At 29.4% G+C, this 14,564-nt stretch overlaps 1 protein-coding gene across 3 annotated transcripts in view; it reads left to right on the plus strand.

The window, feature by feature from the left end:
• LOC106647041 (uncharacterized) overlaps positions 1–14,564 on the plus strand; it is a 183,596-nt gene that overhangs the window by 67,162 nt on the left and 101,870 nt on the right. For all 3 annotated transcript variants that reach the window (XM_089589954.1, XM_089589955.1, XM_089589956.1), the window contains exon 4: positions 10,892–11,061. In XM_089589954.1, the coding sequence (XP_089446080.1) occupies positions 10,892–11,061 (170 nt within the window). The remainder of the gene's footprint in view (positions 1–10,891; positions 11,062–14,564) is intronic.

Here is a 14,564-nt window from a genome sequence, read left to right on the forward strand (position 1 = left end):
AAACAAAGAAACCATAACATAATTTTTGATGTATTTTTCTGTAGAATTCAATTCTAAATTAAAAATAATTTTATTTTCACTCTATTTATTTTTAAATTTTGAAAAACCCTAAAAAATAAGGTTTTTTCTCATAAACCTCAAAATATCTTGTGGAAGGCTATTTTTTTATCGCAGATTCGGATTCAGCGTCCAAAAATACGTCAGAAAAAGTATGTCTGGTCAAAAGTACTGACATATTTTTTTTTTGTGGGCCTGTGTTATTATACGGGGGATGGACAACAAGTTTTTATTCATTCTTACATTATAATTAAATATAGCCTTTTAAATTATTTAAGATATATAAAAAAAAAATTTAAGAGTAAAATGTTATCATGGTTTATTCGACGCAATTGTTAATAGTGCATCCAACATTTCTAGAAATTTCGAGACAAAGGAAAAAATTGGAAATCTTTTTATACTCTCATTTACATACGTTGAAAGTCCAAGATATGTGCAGAAACATTATCAAGATGCAATGTCTATAATGAGAAAATTTGGTAGACCAGATTTATTTACAACAGTAACATGTTATCTTAAATGGAAAGAATTAAAGTTAATTTTACCAAAATTTCCTAAAAATACAGCACCAAATGATATTCCAAACTTAACTGTTCGACTATTTCACTTAAAATTAATGTCAGTTTTAGATGACATCATTAAAAACAATATATTCGGTAAAGTATTAGCATACGTCGATACCATCGAATTTTGAAATCGTAGTCTACCTCATGCACAGATTTAAATAACTTTGCATCCTGATAAAAAAATTGTTACACCTGAACAAAATGTTGCAATTATTTCAGCTGAATATAGAAAAAAAAATAATACTTTTCAACAGCATGTTTTATAAAATTTGAAGAAAAGATGAAATTTAAGTAGATAATTCAATAGTCGTACCGTATAATAAATTTTTTTAATGAAATATACATGTCATACTAACGTTGAATTCTGTGCATCTATTAAAAGCAGAAAATATATTTATGACTATATACATAAGGGTTGTGACAGAGCACACATCAAAATTCAAAAATTAAAAGACCAAGATAAAGAAATCTTTTATGAAATTAATAGTTACGTTGATGCTAGATATGTAGGTCCAATGGAAGCAGCTTGGAGATTACAAGAATTTCCAATTTGCAGTAGAAGTGATGCAGTTGTAAATTTAGCTGTTCACCTTGAAAACAAACAAAAACTGGTATTTAAAGAGAATAATATTAAATCTGTTATAGAAAACTACGAGTCACAGTTAACAGCTTGGTCCAAATAAAATAAACGTGGTGACTTTGCAAAATCCACAAAGTATGTGAACATTGCAAAATACTACATTTTTAATAATAAATTTCAAATTTGGCGAAGAAAAAAAAAATGTAATAGCAAATATTGCATCAGGTAGATAAAACATTGTATTTCCAAAAGATCACGAAAGATTTTTTTAAAATTTGTATTAAATAAAGTAACTAGTTCGATATCGTTCACAGATCTTAGAACATATAAAGGATTAACTTATGAGACTTTTATAGATACTGCAATTGCAATAGGTTTAATAGATAATGATGAAAAAATGATACTATTTTTAAAGAAGCAATTGCTGTTATGTTTCCATATTGATTAAGAAAATTTTTTGCTCGGTTTTTAATTTCAAAAAACATTTAAGGTGATAAAATATGAAATAAATGCAAAGAATTTTTTACAGAGGGTTTGCCTAACACTAAAGATAATTTAGCTCTTTGACATTTAAACAACATTTTAGAATCAGAAAATAAATCATGTAAATGCTTTAATTTACCTACATACAAAAAAATGGAGAGTAAAAAAGAAGATATAGATGATGAAAAACGTTTCAGTAAAAAAATGTTTAACTCGATAATTAAAAGTTTGAATAATGACCAGAAAAATTTATTTCATATTATTTGTGAACAAAAAAAATTATATTTTCTTTATAGATGGCCCCGGAGGGTCGGAAAAAACTTATTTATATACAACGTTAATTTACTTTTTAATTTCTCAAAATAAAAAAATCATGTCAATCGCATGGACTGGCATAGCATTAATTTTGCTTTTAAAGGGGATGACCAGTCATATAGCTTTGAGACTTTCTTTACATCTTAATAATATAGAGAGTGCATTTTTAGAATTCAAGTCAGTTAAAAAAAATTAATTGGAGTTGATTTAATTATTCGGGATAAGGATTCAATGATTCAAAAAAATGTATTTAAAAAAGTACACAGAATGTTAAGAGATTTATGTAACACTGAAAAATATTTTGGAAATAAAATAATTATTTTAGAAGGTGATTTTCGTCAGATTCTCCCAGTGATAAAAATTAGTAATGGAAAAATTATAATTCAATAAACTATTAAATCTTTATTTTTATGAAGTTCGTTCCAAATTTTATAATTAGAAACCAATACTCGTTCTAACGATAAGAAATTTTCATTGTTATTATTAGAAATTGAGGAAGAGGGAACTAACAACTTTGAACCTTCCTTAAAATTGGATCTCAAACAATGTATGTTTTCAAATATTTTCTAACATCTACAATTGTTCGATGAATAGTGTTATACTTACATCGCATAACGAGTACACCTCTTAATTAAATAATAAAATTCTTAAAAAATTAACTGGAGAAATTAAAACTTACTATAGTATAGACAACGCAACTTATAAAGGGGTTGATTAATCGGACTATAATATTTACAAAAAAAAAGGTGTGGGGGGTCTATGAGGGGGACAAGAAAAAATGTGTGGGAGGGCTCTGGGGGGTTTTAAGAAAAAATGAGAAATCTCGATTTAAAGGTAAAAACTGTCGAATTTTTAGCTTATTTGTGGGGGTTTGCGGAGGGGATGTGGAGGGGCTGTGGGGGGATAAATTGACTGTCTCACAAAAATAACTATATAATATAGGAAGATATATATTAGTGGGGGTTTGACCTCGAATCTCCCACTATTCCAAGTAATAGCCATAAGACTGAGATCTAATAATTCATCAAAGGTATAATTAAGCGACAAATGAGTGGTTAACGTCATTAAGCGCTTTCAATTTAATATTTAAGGTACCAAAATAACTATTCTTCCAAATTAGCACACTGCATGTTAAGATACTATTTATTAGAAGAATGACCTTATGAAATTCCTAAACTTTTTTCATAAAATTGCCGATAGAAATAGTAAGATTATTTATTGTTAAAACTTTCATACTATTTTTATACATTTCAAACAATTTTGCACGCACAGAAGCATTCAACTTTTTTACTTCAAATAAAACTTGTCCCGTCGTACGCTGCCACGTGTCGCTGTCAACTATGAGCGTCAACTATGAGCAGATTAAATACACTAGAAGGGTTGATTAAATATACTGCGTACTCCACGTGCCAACCTTCCTACTAGCAGGTTATGCCATAACTATAATCTTTTATGTACAAGTTTTAAATTGTTATTTTACTAAGCCTTGAAAAATTATATAATTAATTGTTCAGTAGGCAAAAAAATATGTTGAAGTGGATTCAAGCAGATTTAGAGAACTACATGATTTCTTAGAAATACTAGGGAAGAGATGATTTGCAAGGAAGCTGGAAAAAGATTACAATGCTGCTTTTAGGAACCTATAAAAAGTAGACTTTGTTTTATATAGAGGTGGTAAAACTCATGTAGAAAAAGAAATCTGTCCATGTCTTCTCCTTCTTTTCGAATGGGCTTCGGTATCCCTGCCATGGTCCTCCTACTTGGAATTAGAAGTTCATTCTTTATATGTTTATGTATATTCAAATGTATTTATTAAGTGAGCAAATCTTTTTTTTTTTTTAACCATGTGTAACGTTTTGTCTATGAGTCAAATTGTTTTACAATATATTTACGTGAATGTTGCCTTATTGTATGTATGACATGGTAATAAAACTTAACAAAGTTAATCTGTTGACGTATTATTACTGCATTAAATATCTTATATTTTAAGATATGAGTGTATTTAATTGTGCATTAAGTAAGCTATTTGGGAACTCCTAATCGTTTACTTTACTAGGTGTTCCTTTGTTTAATTTATTTTTGTTTGTTGTAAATTTACTTTATTATTATTTTTTTAATTTATCCTTATTTTCTCAATTCAATTTTTACATTTTAAAATAATGTCATCAGTGAGTTTGTTACTTGAAGATGCTGGTTTTATTACTTACTAATTGTAGCTGGTTTCTATTAAAATTAAAAATTACAAAAAAAATTAAATTACACATACAGTTATCGATTCAGGCTGAAAGTTTGCTTAGATTAGCAAAACCAAGCAACAATTAGTAGGTGGTTATACCAGCTCATCTCAACTTCAAAATTCACTGATGTCAGTATTTTTTTCCTACATCAACAAAACTCTTCGTGGAAATGTAAAGAAGCTACTCTGGATCCCCAAAAATAATGAGATTTGTCCATTCCTGTGGGAGTTAAAACTAGTATTTCTTTTTTTTTTTTTTGTACAACGTTGAGACTAAGAAATCCACTGATAACATCGTTAGCGATATACATGCAGATCTGCTTTAGACATCTACCCTGCAAGAGTACCAGAGAGAAGGACTGATCGGCTATTTTTTCTCGGATTCTCTTTCTTTTAAATTAAGTTTCAGTGTCAGAAAACGCTGCTTTTCAGGTGGTTTGTCAGTAAACCTAAATATCTCACAAACTGAATGAAATTTTGAGAGGTTAATGAAGCCCCAATGCAGTTACACTCAAAATTTCACACCCGCTTAGCGTAGAAAATTATACTTACAGGCTGGTAGACACACGAATGGTAATGGATTTTTACGAAACCAGATAAATATAACTGTAAAAATGCTAACAACAATAAAATAAACATGACAGATTTATAGCTAAGATCACGAGTTTTCTCGTACTTAAAAATTTGGGGCTTAGCGTGGATTTTAACCTATATAGTTATATAGCATAGCATACGTTACATTTCTTGAGAATGCACATGAGAGCGCAAGGCCTCGATGTATGTATGTATATCGAGTTGCTACTACTGTGAACAAACCCACTGGCGAACCACTTTAATTAAAAGTCTATCTTGTACATGTCTATAGACATTTTTAAAATAAGTTCAAGGGAACACACCTCCTTTTCTTTTAGCCGTGATTTCTGACTGCTGATGAGTTGAGCTATGCTACAATATATTTATATAACTGCAGCCTTAGTGTCTGTAGTGTACGAGAATCAAATTCTATGAAGTGCATTTGTGTAAACATCATTTTTTATTCTTTTACTCCATCCAGCATGAATAATGTTTAATGATAATATATTTATAAGGTTTGAATCGCATTTAGTTTATTCTCACAAGTCTTATTTGTTATTTTAATCTTATTTTTGCAATTTAATATGGTACTAGCAATACGTTTTTTTGTAAGAAGTGCTAATGTTGCCACTTACTAATGCTGGGGTTAAATAACTTTACTTTAAACAGTTTAAATTTCACGGGTACAAAAAAAAAGTTATCTTACTAGCGAAGCTAGTTACTGCCTCAAAATGTACAACTAAGTTAGAAAAGACATAATGCAAAGATATAACTTACAAAATTACCTTATGTAGGCGGGGAGTCAGGAGAGAGCGGAAGTTGATAAACTAAATTTTTATTAGGATAAATTTCACGGGTCAAGTAAAGGAAAATTTCATTATTTAGGGGGAAGTAAGGAGTGCTCGATGTTGTCTCAAAAGCATACAATTATACAATATAGAGCACATGGTGGCTCAGTCAGATAGCTTGTGAGTCGGCACGCAGAAGACTGTGGTTCGATTTCCGTCTACTGCGACTTTTTCGGGCAAGTACGTCTGTGAATTTTCACATGTGCTTTTTTACCACGCAATACTCCTTGTGGGTGGGAAGGGTGACCTTTTCGCAGCAAAGTTGCCCAATTTCTCCCTACCCGCCTCCCAGTAAGTAAAGGGTGGCCTCCCATTCCTCTTCTCTTCTTTCTCCCAACGGCTCAGTGCATAGTACCCTTAATAGGAGCCGGATGTATGACACTATAATACGAAAGAAACTATATAATACAGGTGTGTATATATTTGTATAATGAAACGAGTATTACTTGTAATACATAGGGAGTTCAAGATGCCAGTGCTGTATTCCACACAAGTAAAGGAAATATCACTGTTAAGTATGTAAAATAATCATGAAAAAAATCTCATAACGTTCTATTAAATAGTAATTAATCTTACATAATCTTACATAGGCTTACTATATACAGTGAATATAAGGATTTAGCTCATATTAGTTAGGCCCAAGTTATTGTGCACGAATTCATGAAAATTTATCACAAATTATTTTGATGAAATCTTTTTGGGCATAAATCAAAATTATATTCGTATGTGTATAAACTTGCAATGACTAAGGTACCTCAATTGTGCACGAAAATATGTGAATTAATTATTTTGATGTAAATTTTTATCAATTCGTGCATGATATTTTGTGTACAATAATTTGTGCACATTGAATATATATCACAATCCTTACGTCTACGGTGTAAAGTATTCCCTCACAAATAATTACGCAACATGAGTAATCCTCTTGTTGCAGTTTACTCCCGTACTTTAAATGCTTTTGATTCTAAGTTCAATAAACCGCCACCAAAAAGAGGTAAAATTCTTCAAAACTCTGACTAAATACAGGAAAAATTAAATTCTTACGAAGAAAAATTCTTAATAAGCTAAAGATCACTGAATTCAGTGTTTTAATCGAAATATTAGTTAAATTTTTTATCGGCACCTATGTTAAAAGCGATGTTTCTAAAATCAATAATTATAAAATAAAAAGTGTGCTGCTTAATACTTTGAGTGTAATAAAAATAACGTTCCAATTTAGATGTGAAACACAGAATTTAAAATCTAGTTGCATAAAAAAAACTTCTAATTTTAACAACTGTTATAGTGATAAAAGTAATAAGAATAGTTCTCATAACAAGTGGATTTTATACAAGTTTTATTAGTTCAATTAAATAAGTGCAAAAATAATTTAAGTTAAAACTTTTTAAGTCCTTCTTCACAACTGTAAAAGTTTTTTGAACAATCAATGGGAGCTGCATAACCATTTAAGAAAGCTTGACGTCGGAATCTGTGTTTAATTCTGGCGGAAAACGGAAGGTGATCATGAATTTCGAAAATTTAAATGTTTTAGAAAGACATACCAGAAAGAAGAAGCGAGCATTGTATTTTGTATTTAAAAGTATACATCGTTTAAAAAACTAATCCACTCATTTTCTCCTGATCCTATGATCGAAAAATGTGTTGCAGTAATCTCATGATATTATCTTGAGTTACAGAGCCCCAGACGGTAATCTCATGCACGTACTGACGATAGATTAGCAGATAGCATAAGTAACCCCAGCAAATTTATTGGTTGGTGATTATAATATTCAGAACACTTACTAGAATTGTCCTGAGACTGATATGAAAATGGTGAGACTGGAAAAGTTTATTGAAAAATGTTATTTATTTTGACTTGATTCTAATTCCTTTACGTATATAAATACAAGCAAGAACTATTAATCTAATCTTAACTTACAAACTTAATCGTGTCTCCAACCACTCTGTCAGACTTTGTCTCTTTCAAGATTTTGGGTTCTACCTGGAGATTTGATCACTTTCCTATATTTGTCAATGTTAGCACTAAGCAACTGAGGTTAGAAAATCATACTTGTAATTCTTTACCCCTCACACTGTTTGCAAAGTATTTCAATAATCATAAGAAAACTCAAATAGTTCATTTTTTAGCTTCAAATTCGATGAACTAACAGTTTCATAATAAAAATATGGAAGCAGTTGATACTAGCATTATCGTTGATAGTTGTTCGAAATGGAACTCAGTAAGATAGTGGACTGTATAATTTTATATCGCACGCCGGATTTAGGGGAGCTTGAAAAAGGATGTAAATAAAAGGACACAATTATAAATGCACAACACACTTTTAAACACTTTAGCCGTTTATTTAAAAAAAAACAATTTCTCTATTTAATTTTACTTTAACAAGTCATAATACTTGCTTACATGCAAGATAAAAAAAGGAAGAACTAATTTTTGAGTCAGACGGAGAAATTACGTGTCAATCGAAATTGTGAATCGTTTTCGTTACAATAATATTACATAAAAACGATACACGTGAAAATTATAAACACGAGCGCAAAGCGACTTACCGAAAAGGGCGTTTGAGGCTGACTAACGATAACCGCAGCAGCAGCAAGCTGCTGGACAAAGGTAAATATAAACAGAGTCTATTGGTGTATTAATAGACGCGCGCACGCTTATGATTGGCCCTTATATGTAAGAGAATATCCTAAAGCGCGAGATTTCAAATCTCATGAACTAAATTTTCTATTTACATCAGTATAATGTTACTGATGTTGCACATGATAGTACTTGAATCTTTTTAAAGGAGACAACAAAATGTGTAGGTTTCCACTTCGATAATAAACTAATATTTGTTTCTCACACTTCGTACATAGAAGCTAGATGCACTAAAGCCCTGTACATGTGGCCAAGTTCTTGCTTGATACTTGAAGGGGTTTTCATTTTTTGTTGGTCATAATGCTATGCTAGTGTTTAGTGCGTTATATACTAAGTTTCTGTTGTTGTATATATTATCCTTAGAATCAAAGCTTCAAAAATCTTACACATGGGTTTCAGGCTTGCATGACGTTACAAAATTATCCAACCACTTAATATTTTTCGTGCAAAAGCCAAAGTTCCTTCAATAGAATTTTACAATGATTTTTTTTGTTAGTGTTACTTAACAAAATATTTTTAAACATTACCGCGATGACTTATAAATTTACTGACGATTGTTTTAAGATTGTGAAAAAGTATTTTCTTAATAAATTAAGACTCTTTAAAGAACGTTCAATTAAAGGAGAAAAATGTTAGAATAAAATTACGCGTAGTTCAAAATATAATTCATACATGTTTGGTAATAATACTATCACCTCAACTATCCCTCCTAAGTGTAAGCTAGGGAATAATTTAAATGAATCGGACAATTCCAGTTATATTTTTAAGATTAGTTAATGATCGTTCCATTAAAAAATTATTGATGGTAGCAAAGTATAAAAAATAATTTTAGTGGTCTCTTCATTTACTGTAAAGAGCTTTGTATGAAAAAAAAGAACAGTAAGTTTTAACAAGAATGTATCAATTTTTTTGACTGAATATACGACTCTTGTTGAAGCTTTCAAGCTAATTATAATCCATAGTTCAACACGTCGCATAGTGAATACGTAAAAAGATTGTGCAATTAGAGTGTGAATAATTTTATTCTATAATATAGTAGAATTTTCTTCGTTCGCTTTTTCAATTCTAATTTTTATCATTATTAAAGTAGGCCAATATGGATCTTAATATTCAGAAATAGTTTAAACAAAAAATCTATACTTATTATAATCAAGAGATACTTATGAAAGCACCATGTAAAATGTTGAATTTTGCAGACTTTAGCCCGATGTTTGTTTAACAAGAGAATTTAAAAAGCGATTTAGACCTTGTATGTGATGGCGCCTTCATTATACAGGTCCAAAGCTTGCAAATTCTGAAGCTATCTGGGTGAAAATGGCTTTAATAAGTTATTTTTTTCACTATATTCATTTTCTTTATTTATAATCAACGTATAATGGGGATTTACGTATTAAGCAAACTGAAGCAAGTTTAATTCTGAATATACTATTAGGTATAAAGCCTTAAGGTAGCCGTGGATATTTTAATGTTGTAAGCAACTGAGTAAAAAAAATAAACATTCTATAAGATGTACTGCAGCTCAGTATCATGAATAGTCTTGACCCAGATAAATACTATTTCACTAAAATTGCTTCTTAAATTTTTTTCTTTGTATATTGTAATTCAAAATTTTGTAGACACATTTTTAAAAATTTAATGCATAATGTAGTATTAAAAATGTTGCGATTTCCGAAAATTTATAACATATTTCTGCCAATTAAGGTTCTAATCTTGAGGTTAAAACTTTTTCGGAGAAACCGCATAATACAAAAACTTATCACAAAAACTGTAATAAACTAGACAGTCTAAGGAGTTTCTGAACTCTTTGAGTCTAATTGATTAAGTATTCTTTGAGTATTAACATGCTGAACGTTACTTGGCGATAAATACCCCAAGATTGATGTAACAGATACGATATTGAGCTGGAGTCCCCTGTATCATTAAACGAATATTAGTATACAATTTTAAAATTTATGAAAGTAATTATGATTTTTTGATACTTTCTATTATTGTCGTATTATTTATAATATTTTTAATACAAAAAGTTTTTAAAGTATATCATCCCTAAAACAGTTACTTCATTCTTAAAATCGACGTCAGCATTACATGTGTGACATAAAGTTCCATGAAAAATTTTTAAAGTTTTTTTTTTAATTGTTGAAACTTTACCCTAAAAGTTGAATCTGCTTCAAGCAAATTAGTGCTTTGATGTTTTTTTAGACAATTAGCTTCAAATGTGGTGTAAATCTAAAGATGAAGAATTCTATGACTGGTTATTTCCTCTGAAAGTAATATTGGTGCAGTACATGTGTAAGTCATTCACAAAATTGCCTTAAGAAATATAGTGATAAATTATTTTTTTGTATAAAAAGGTTTTTTTCTATACCTACTGAACCCTCAATGAGAAAAATTGTATTCTTTTGTTCATGTAGACTCATCAGTATTGATTTATTTATTTTTTTGCGGCTTTGTTCCTTCCACAAATCAAAAAAACTTACTTTAACCTTGTTATTATAATATTTAGTCACTTACTGGACACTGAATGAAATATTTCGTAGTTGGTAATTTATATATGATTAAAATGTATGTTACATTAAAAATATTTCGTTATTACAGGTAAAACGTGTAATGCCAAGCTTTTCAATTCAACATTATCGGTTAGATATGACGCATATACAGCTGATATGACGTGGATATGTGTTCTTTGTAAAAAAGGTCCACATTATATAGTACCTGGAAACTCTTCCGATTTTTTTCATAATTCATCTTATTCTGGGACATATACGGTAATTCTAAGAAATAATTATAGAAGTAACTGTAATAAATATAAATAAATAATAAACTGAAGTAGAGTATATGACATTAAATTTATTCTAGAACTTATTTTTGAGCTTTTTTAAGCTAAAATATTAAATACTAACCGACCATTTGAATCTTCTCAAACACATATAAAAGTTAACTTTACAAACTTTATACACCTATTTTTAAATGACCCTGTCTTTGTGAAAGAGAGTCTGCTTTTGTTTAGAAAACTTAGTCTTTTCTAAAAGACCTTCTGTGGTATAGTTATGACCTAAAGATTAAAACTTTTTAACGCACGTTTTTCAGTTTTCGTCACCACTTCTTTCTTTATTTATGTCAAATTAACTTTCAAAGTTATGAAAGTTAATTGAGAAAGGTAAATAAGTTGTACGTTGCAGCATAGCTGTTTTTCAATAGCACATGATGCTACGAAGGGTGGAAGTACGGCATTGTCTGTTGGGTGTGAGTTGACACCTAAGTCCGAAGGCCGAGAATTAATGCTGTACTTTATTCTCAAGTCACGTATACTTCGTTTTTTCCTTTATTTCAGAGTTGAGAGTGTAAAATAACCTCCTAGGTAAAAATGGGACTCACTGATGTCTATAGGAAAGTATTTTAGCGTTCTCTGTACAGACATCACGTCCAGAGCCAAAGATAAAAATAGCAGACATGCAGAGGATAACAAAAAATTTCTCTACAGTCGTGCGTGAGATTCTTTACCAAAAAAAAAAAAAAAAAATACATAACAAACATTATATTTATACAAATTTTTACTGCAGGTGCTAAAAATTTAGTTATAAAATATTCATTAAAGGTGCAAAAACATACGTCACAACAGACTGTCACACAGTCCGTGTATTGACACAATTTTGATGTACGTGTATATTCTTCAGTTATTTTTATGGGAACCAATACTAAAATTAAAACACTGTATAAAGTACATGACGATGTATATATACACACGTACATGAACTTTTCTTTAACCCTAATTACCTAGTGTACTATCGGAAAGCTAGAAGACATTCGTAGTATATTGAAGATTGATAAACGTGATTACTTATGTTGATAGTTTTTTATTAATTTTATAACTTATTTTTACAGACGTACTTTCGTTTTATGCATTCCACGTAACAGTACTTATCCATGTAACCATACTTTGATTTATTTTGTTTCGAACGATCTTTTTGGGTTTCTTATCCTTGTGTTCCTTATTCTTTTTTTATTCAAAGTATGTTCTTTATAAAAATTATAAGTTCCATTTTCTTGTAAATCAGAGTGATATTAATACATATATCATAAAGATTCCTTTACGTATTTTGTTGTAGAGTCGGTATTAGAACCAGCAAAATCTGTTATATTATTAAATTTTTATCAGAAGTTAAAGTAGGCCGTACTGAAACAAATTTTGAAACAAAAGTTGTAGATCATGTATTTTTTAAATAAAATCATTACTTTTTTAGACGTATTAAAATTTTATTAGCAAACTTTATATTTGCTAAATTAATTACAAAAAAAAAATTTATGTAAACCTTAAAATTAAAAAAAACTTAATTTAATGAAACCAGTGTTTTACTGCAGTACTAAACCTAATATTTTCGTGTGGCATGTATACTGGAACAGTATCAAAAGTAGTACTGGAACGGTTGATAGAGTTTAGTGGTATTACAATTAGGTTTTTTAAATAAAATAGATTTTTAATGTTGATTCATATATAACTAATGAAATAGTGATTATATGCATGAGTGCAAAAAAAAATGAAATTAAAAATTGTGAAAATCTCGTTGATAGTTTTTCTTGCTTAATCTGCATTTTAAGTTAAAAGACTTGTACCTTCTCAGACAGAAACTTTTTGTAAATCTCGTCCAATTTTGTCTCAAGATTTTTTTCTTTTTTTTTGCATACCATCCTTATTTTTTTTTTTTGTAGGCTTATTTTTATTAACATTTTGAATTTCTTTATTGATGTATTACAACTTTTTAAAAAAATCTTTTTTTTGCTAAACAAGTGCAAGTAAGTCATACTGCTACTGGTGGAAGTCCATCTTATAAAGTTTTTTTCTTCGTGATTGTAGTACAGGATACGTCAACACTTTTTCTTTAAAGGAGATTTGGTGAGTTCCTTTGTTTTGCCACTTTGAATAGAACATATTTTTTGATAATATTAAAAAATTAGTTTTTAAAAAATTATACCATTATTCATAGTAACAAATAAAAAATTAAACAAGTACTTAATTCAAACTTTATAAAGTAAGTAATAAATACCCAACCAAATTACCGATAGTACAAGTGAGAGGCAAAGTTGAGGTTAGACTCCTTTGTTGATAAAGATGTATCAGTTTACCATTTCATATCGACTTAGTTACACTTGCTTGTTATTTAAACAATGTACAAAATCACTGATATGTTCTAACACTGACGAACTCACTCTATGATCATAAATTTATTATTTAAGTACTAACTTATTTGTCAATCTGTTAAATTCACGCTTGTTGAACGCTTCTGCTCCTAACCGCAAAATTATGCAGCAGTACTGGAACAAGATGTTCCATCTCGTTTTAGTATTGCATAATCATTTTAAAATGAAGATGTGTACTGTAACGCCTGATTATTAATTAAAAAACAGTCTTCGTTGATAGTTCAATGCGTAATTTTAATTATTTATGCAATATTGATGGTTGTAATCAATTTTTATTCGACTAGTTAACATTTTTTCGTTTTTTCATCGCTGAAAGCAAAGTTTCAGTTTCGTTTTATAATGAGAAAAATGGACGAATTTGACTGTGTTTTCGAGGGGATGTTGTAATACCTTTTTTTCTTTATTCTCGTTTTGTATTAAGTGTGTTTTTGATTATATTTTACATGTATTGCCAATAGGAATCTTGATAAATTGTTTTATTACAATTGACAGTAATTGACCGCCTGTTATGGGAATGAATAAACGTTGTTCAAGTACTCATGCCACTTATCCCGTTATTCCAGAACTACCTCCTTTACTTAATATCGGACGAAATTATGTAATAATATTCATGGTTGTATTAAAATGTTTTTGTTTCTGCCAGATAAGAAGACTGTATCATATATAGAGTCGGTGCCGTGGCAAGAAAAAACACGGTGTATAGTTCGTCAGAATGAAGAAAAATTTCTTAAAATTTTTTCTTTCTTCAGATTTTTATCTAGTAAAATCGGTTTTGGGTTAATTTTGTTCGATATCGAATACTCTACGAATATCTGTTTTCTTTAGATATGTAACGACTTTTTATGTACGAATAATTTTGGTATACATACGGGTATAACTAATTATGGTAATACATTATGTACACATCCATTAATAATGGGCTACCTTGTGCATGCAGTGCTTTACAAACCTTTTTCTGAGTAACAGCTTTTCTATATATAATGAAATGTTTATTTAAATTTCTTTTTTATTCAGCACTTTGTGAAAAAAAATTTTTTATTTCAGTTTTTTAAAACTGATTCAAAGTTTTTAT

This window comes from Copidosoma floridanum, unplaced genomic scaffold (assembly GCF_036245765.1).
Source record: "Copidosoma floridanum isolate Cflo_tuat_1 unplaced genomic scaffold, Cflo_Japanese_pri ptg000011l, whole genome shotgun sequence".
In the NCBI taxonomy this organism is placed as follows: Eukaryota; Metazoa; Arthropoda; class Insecta; order Hymenoptera; family Encyrtidae; genus Copidosoma; species Copidosoma floridanum.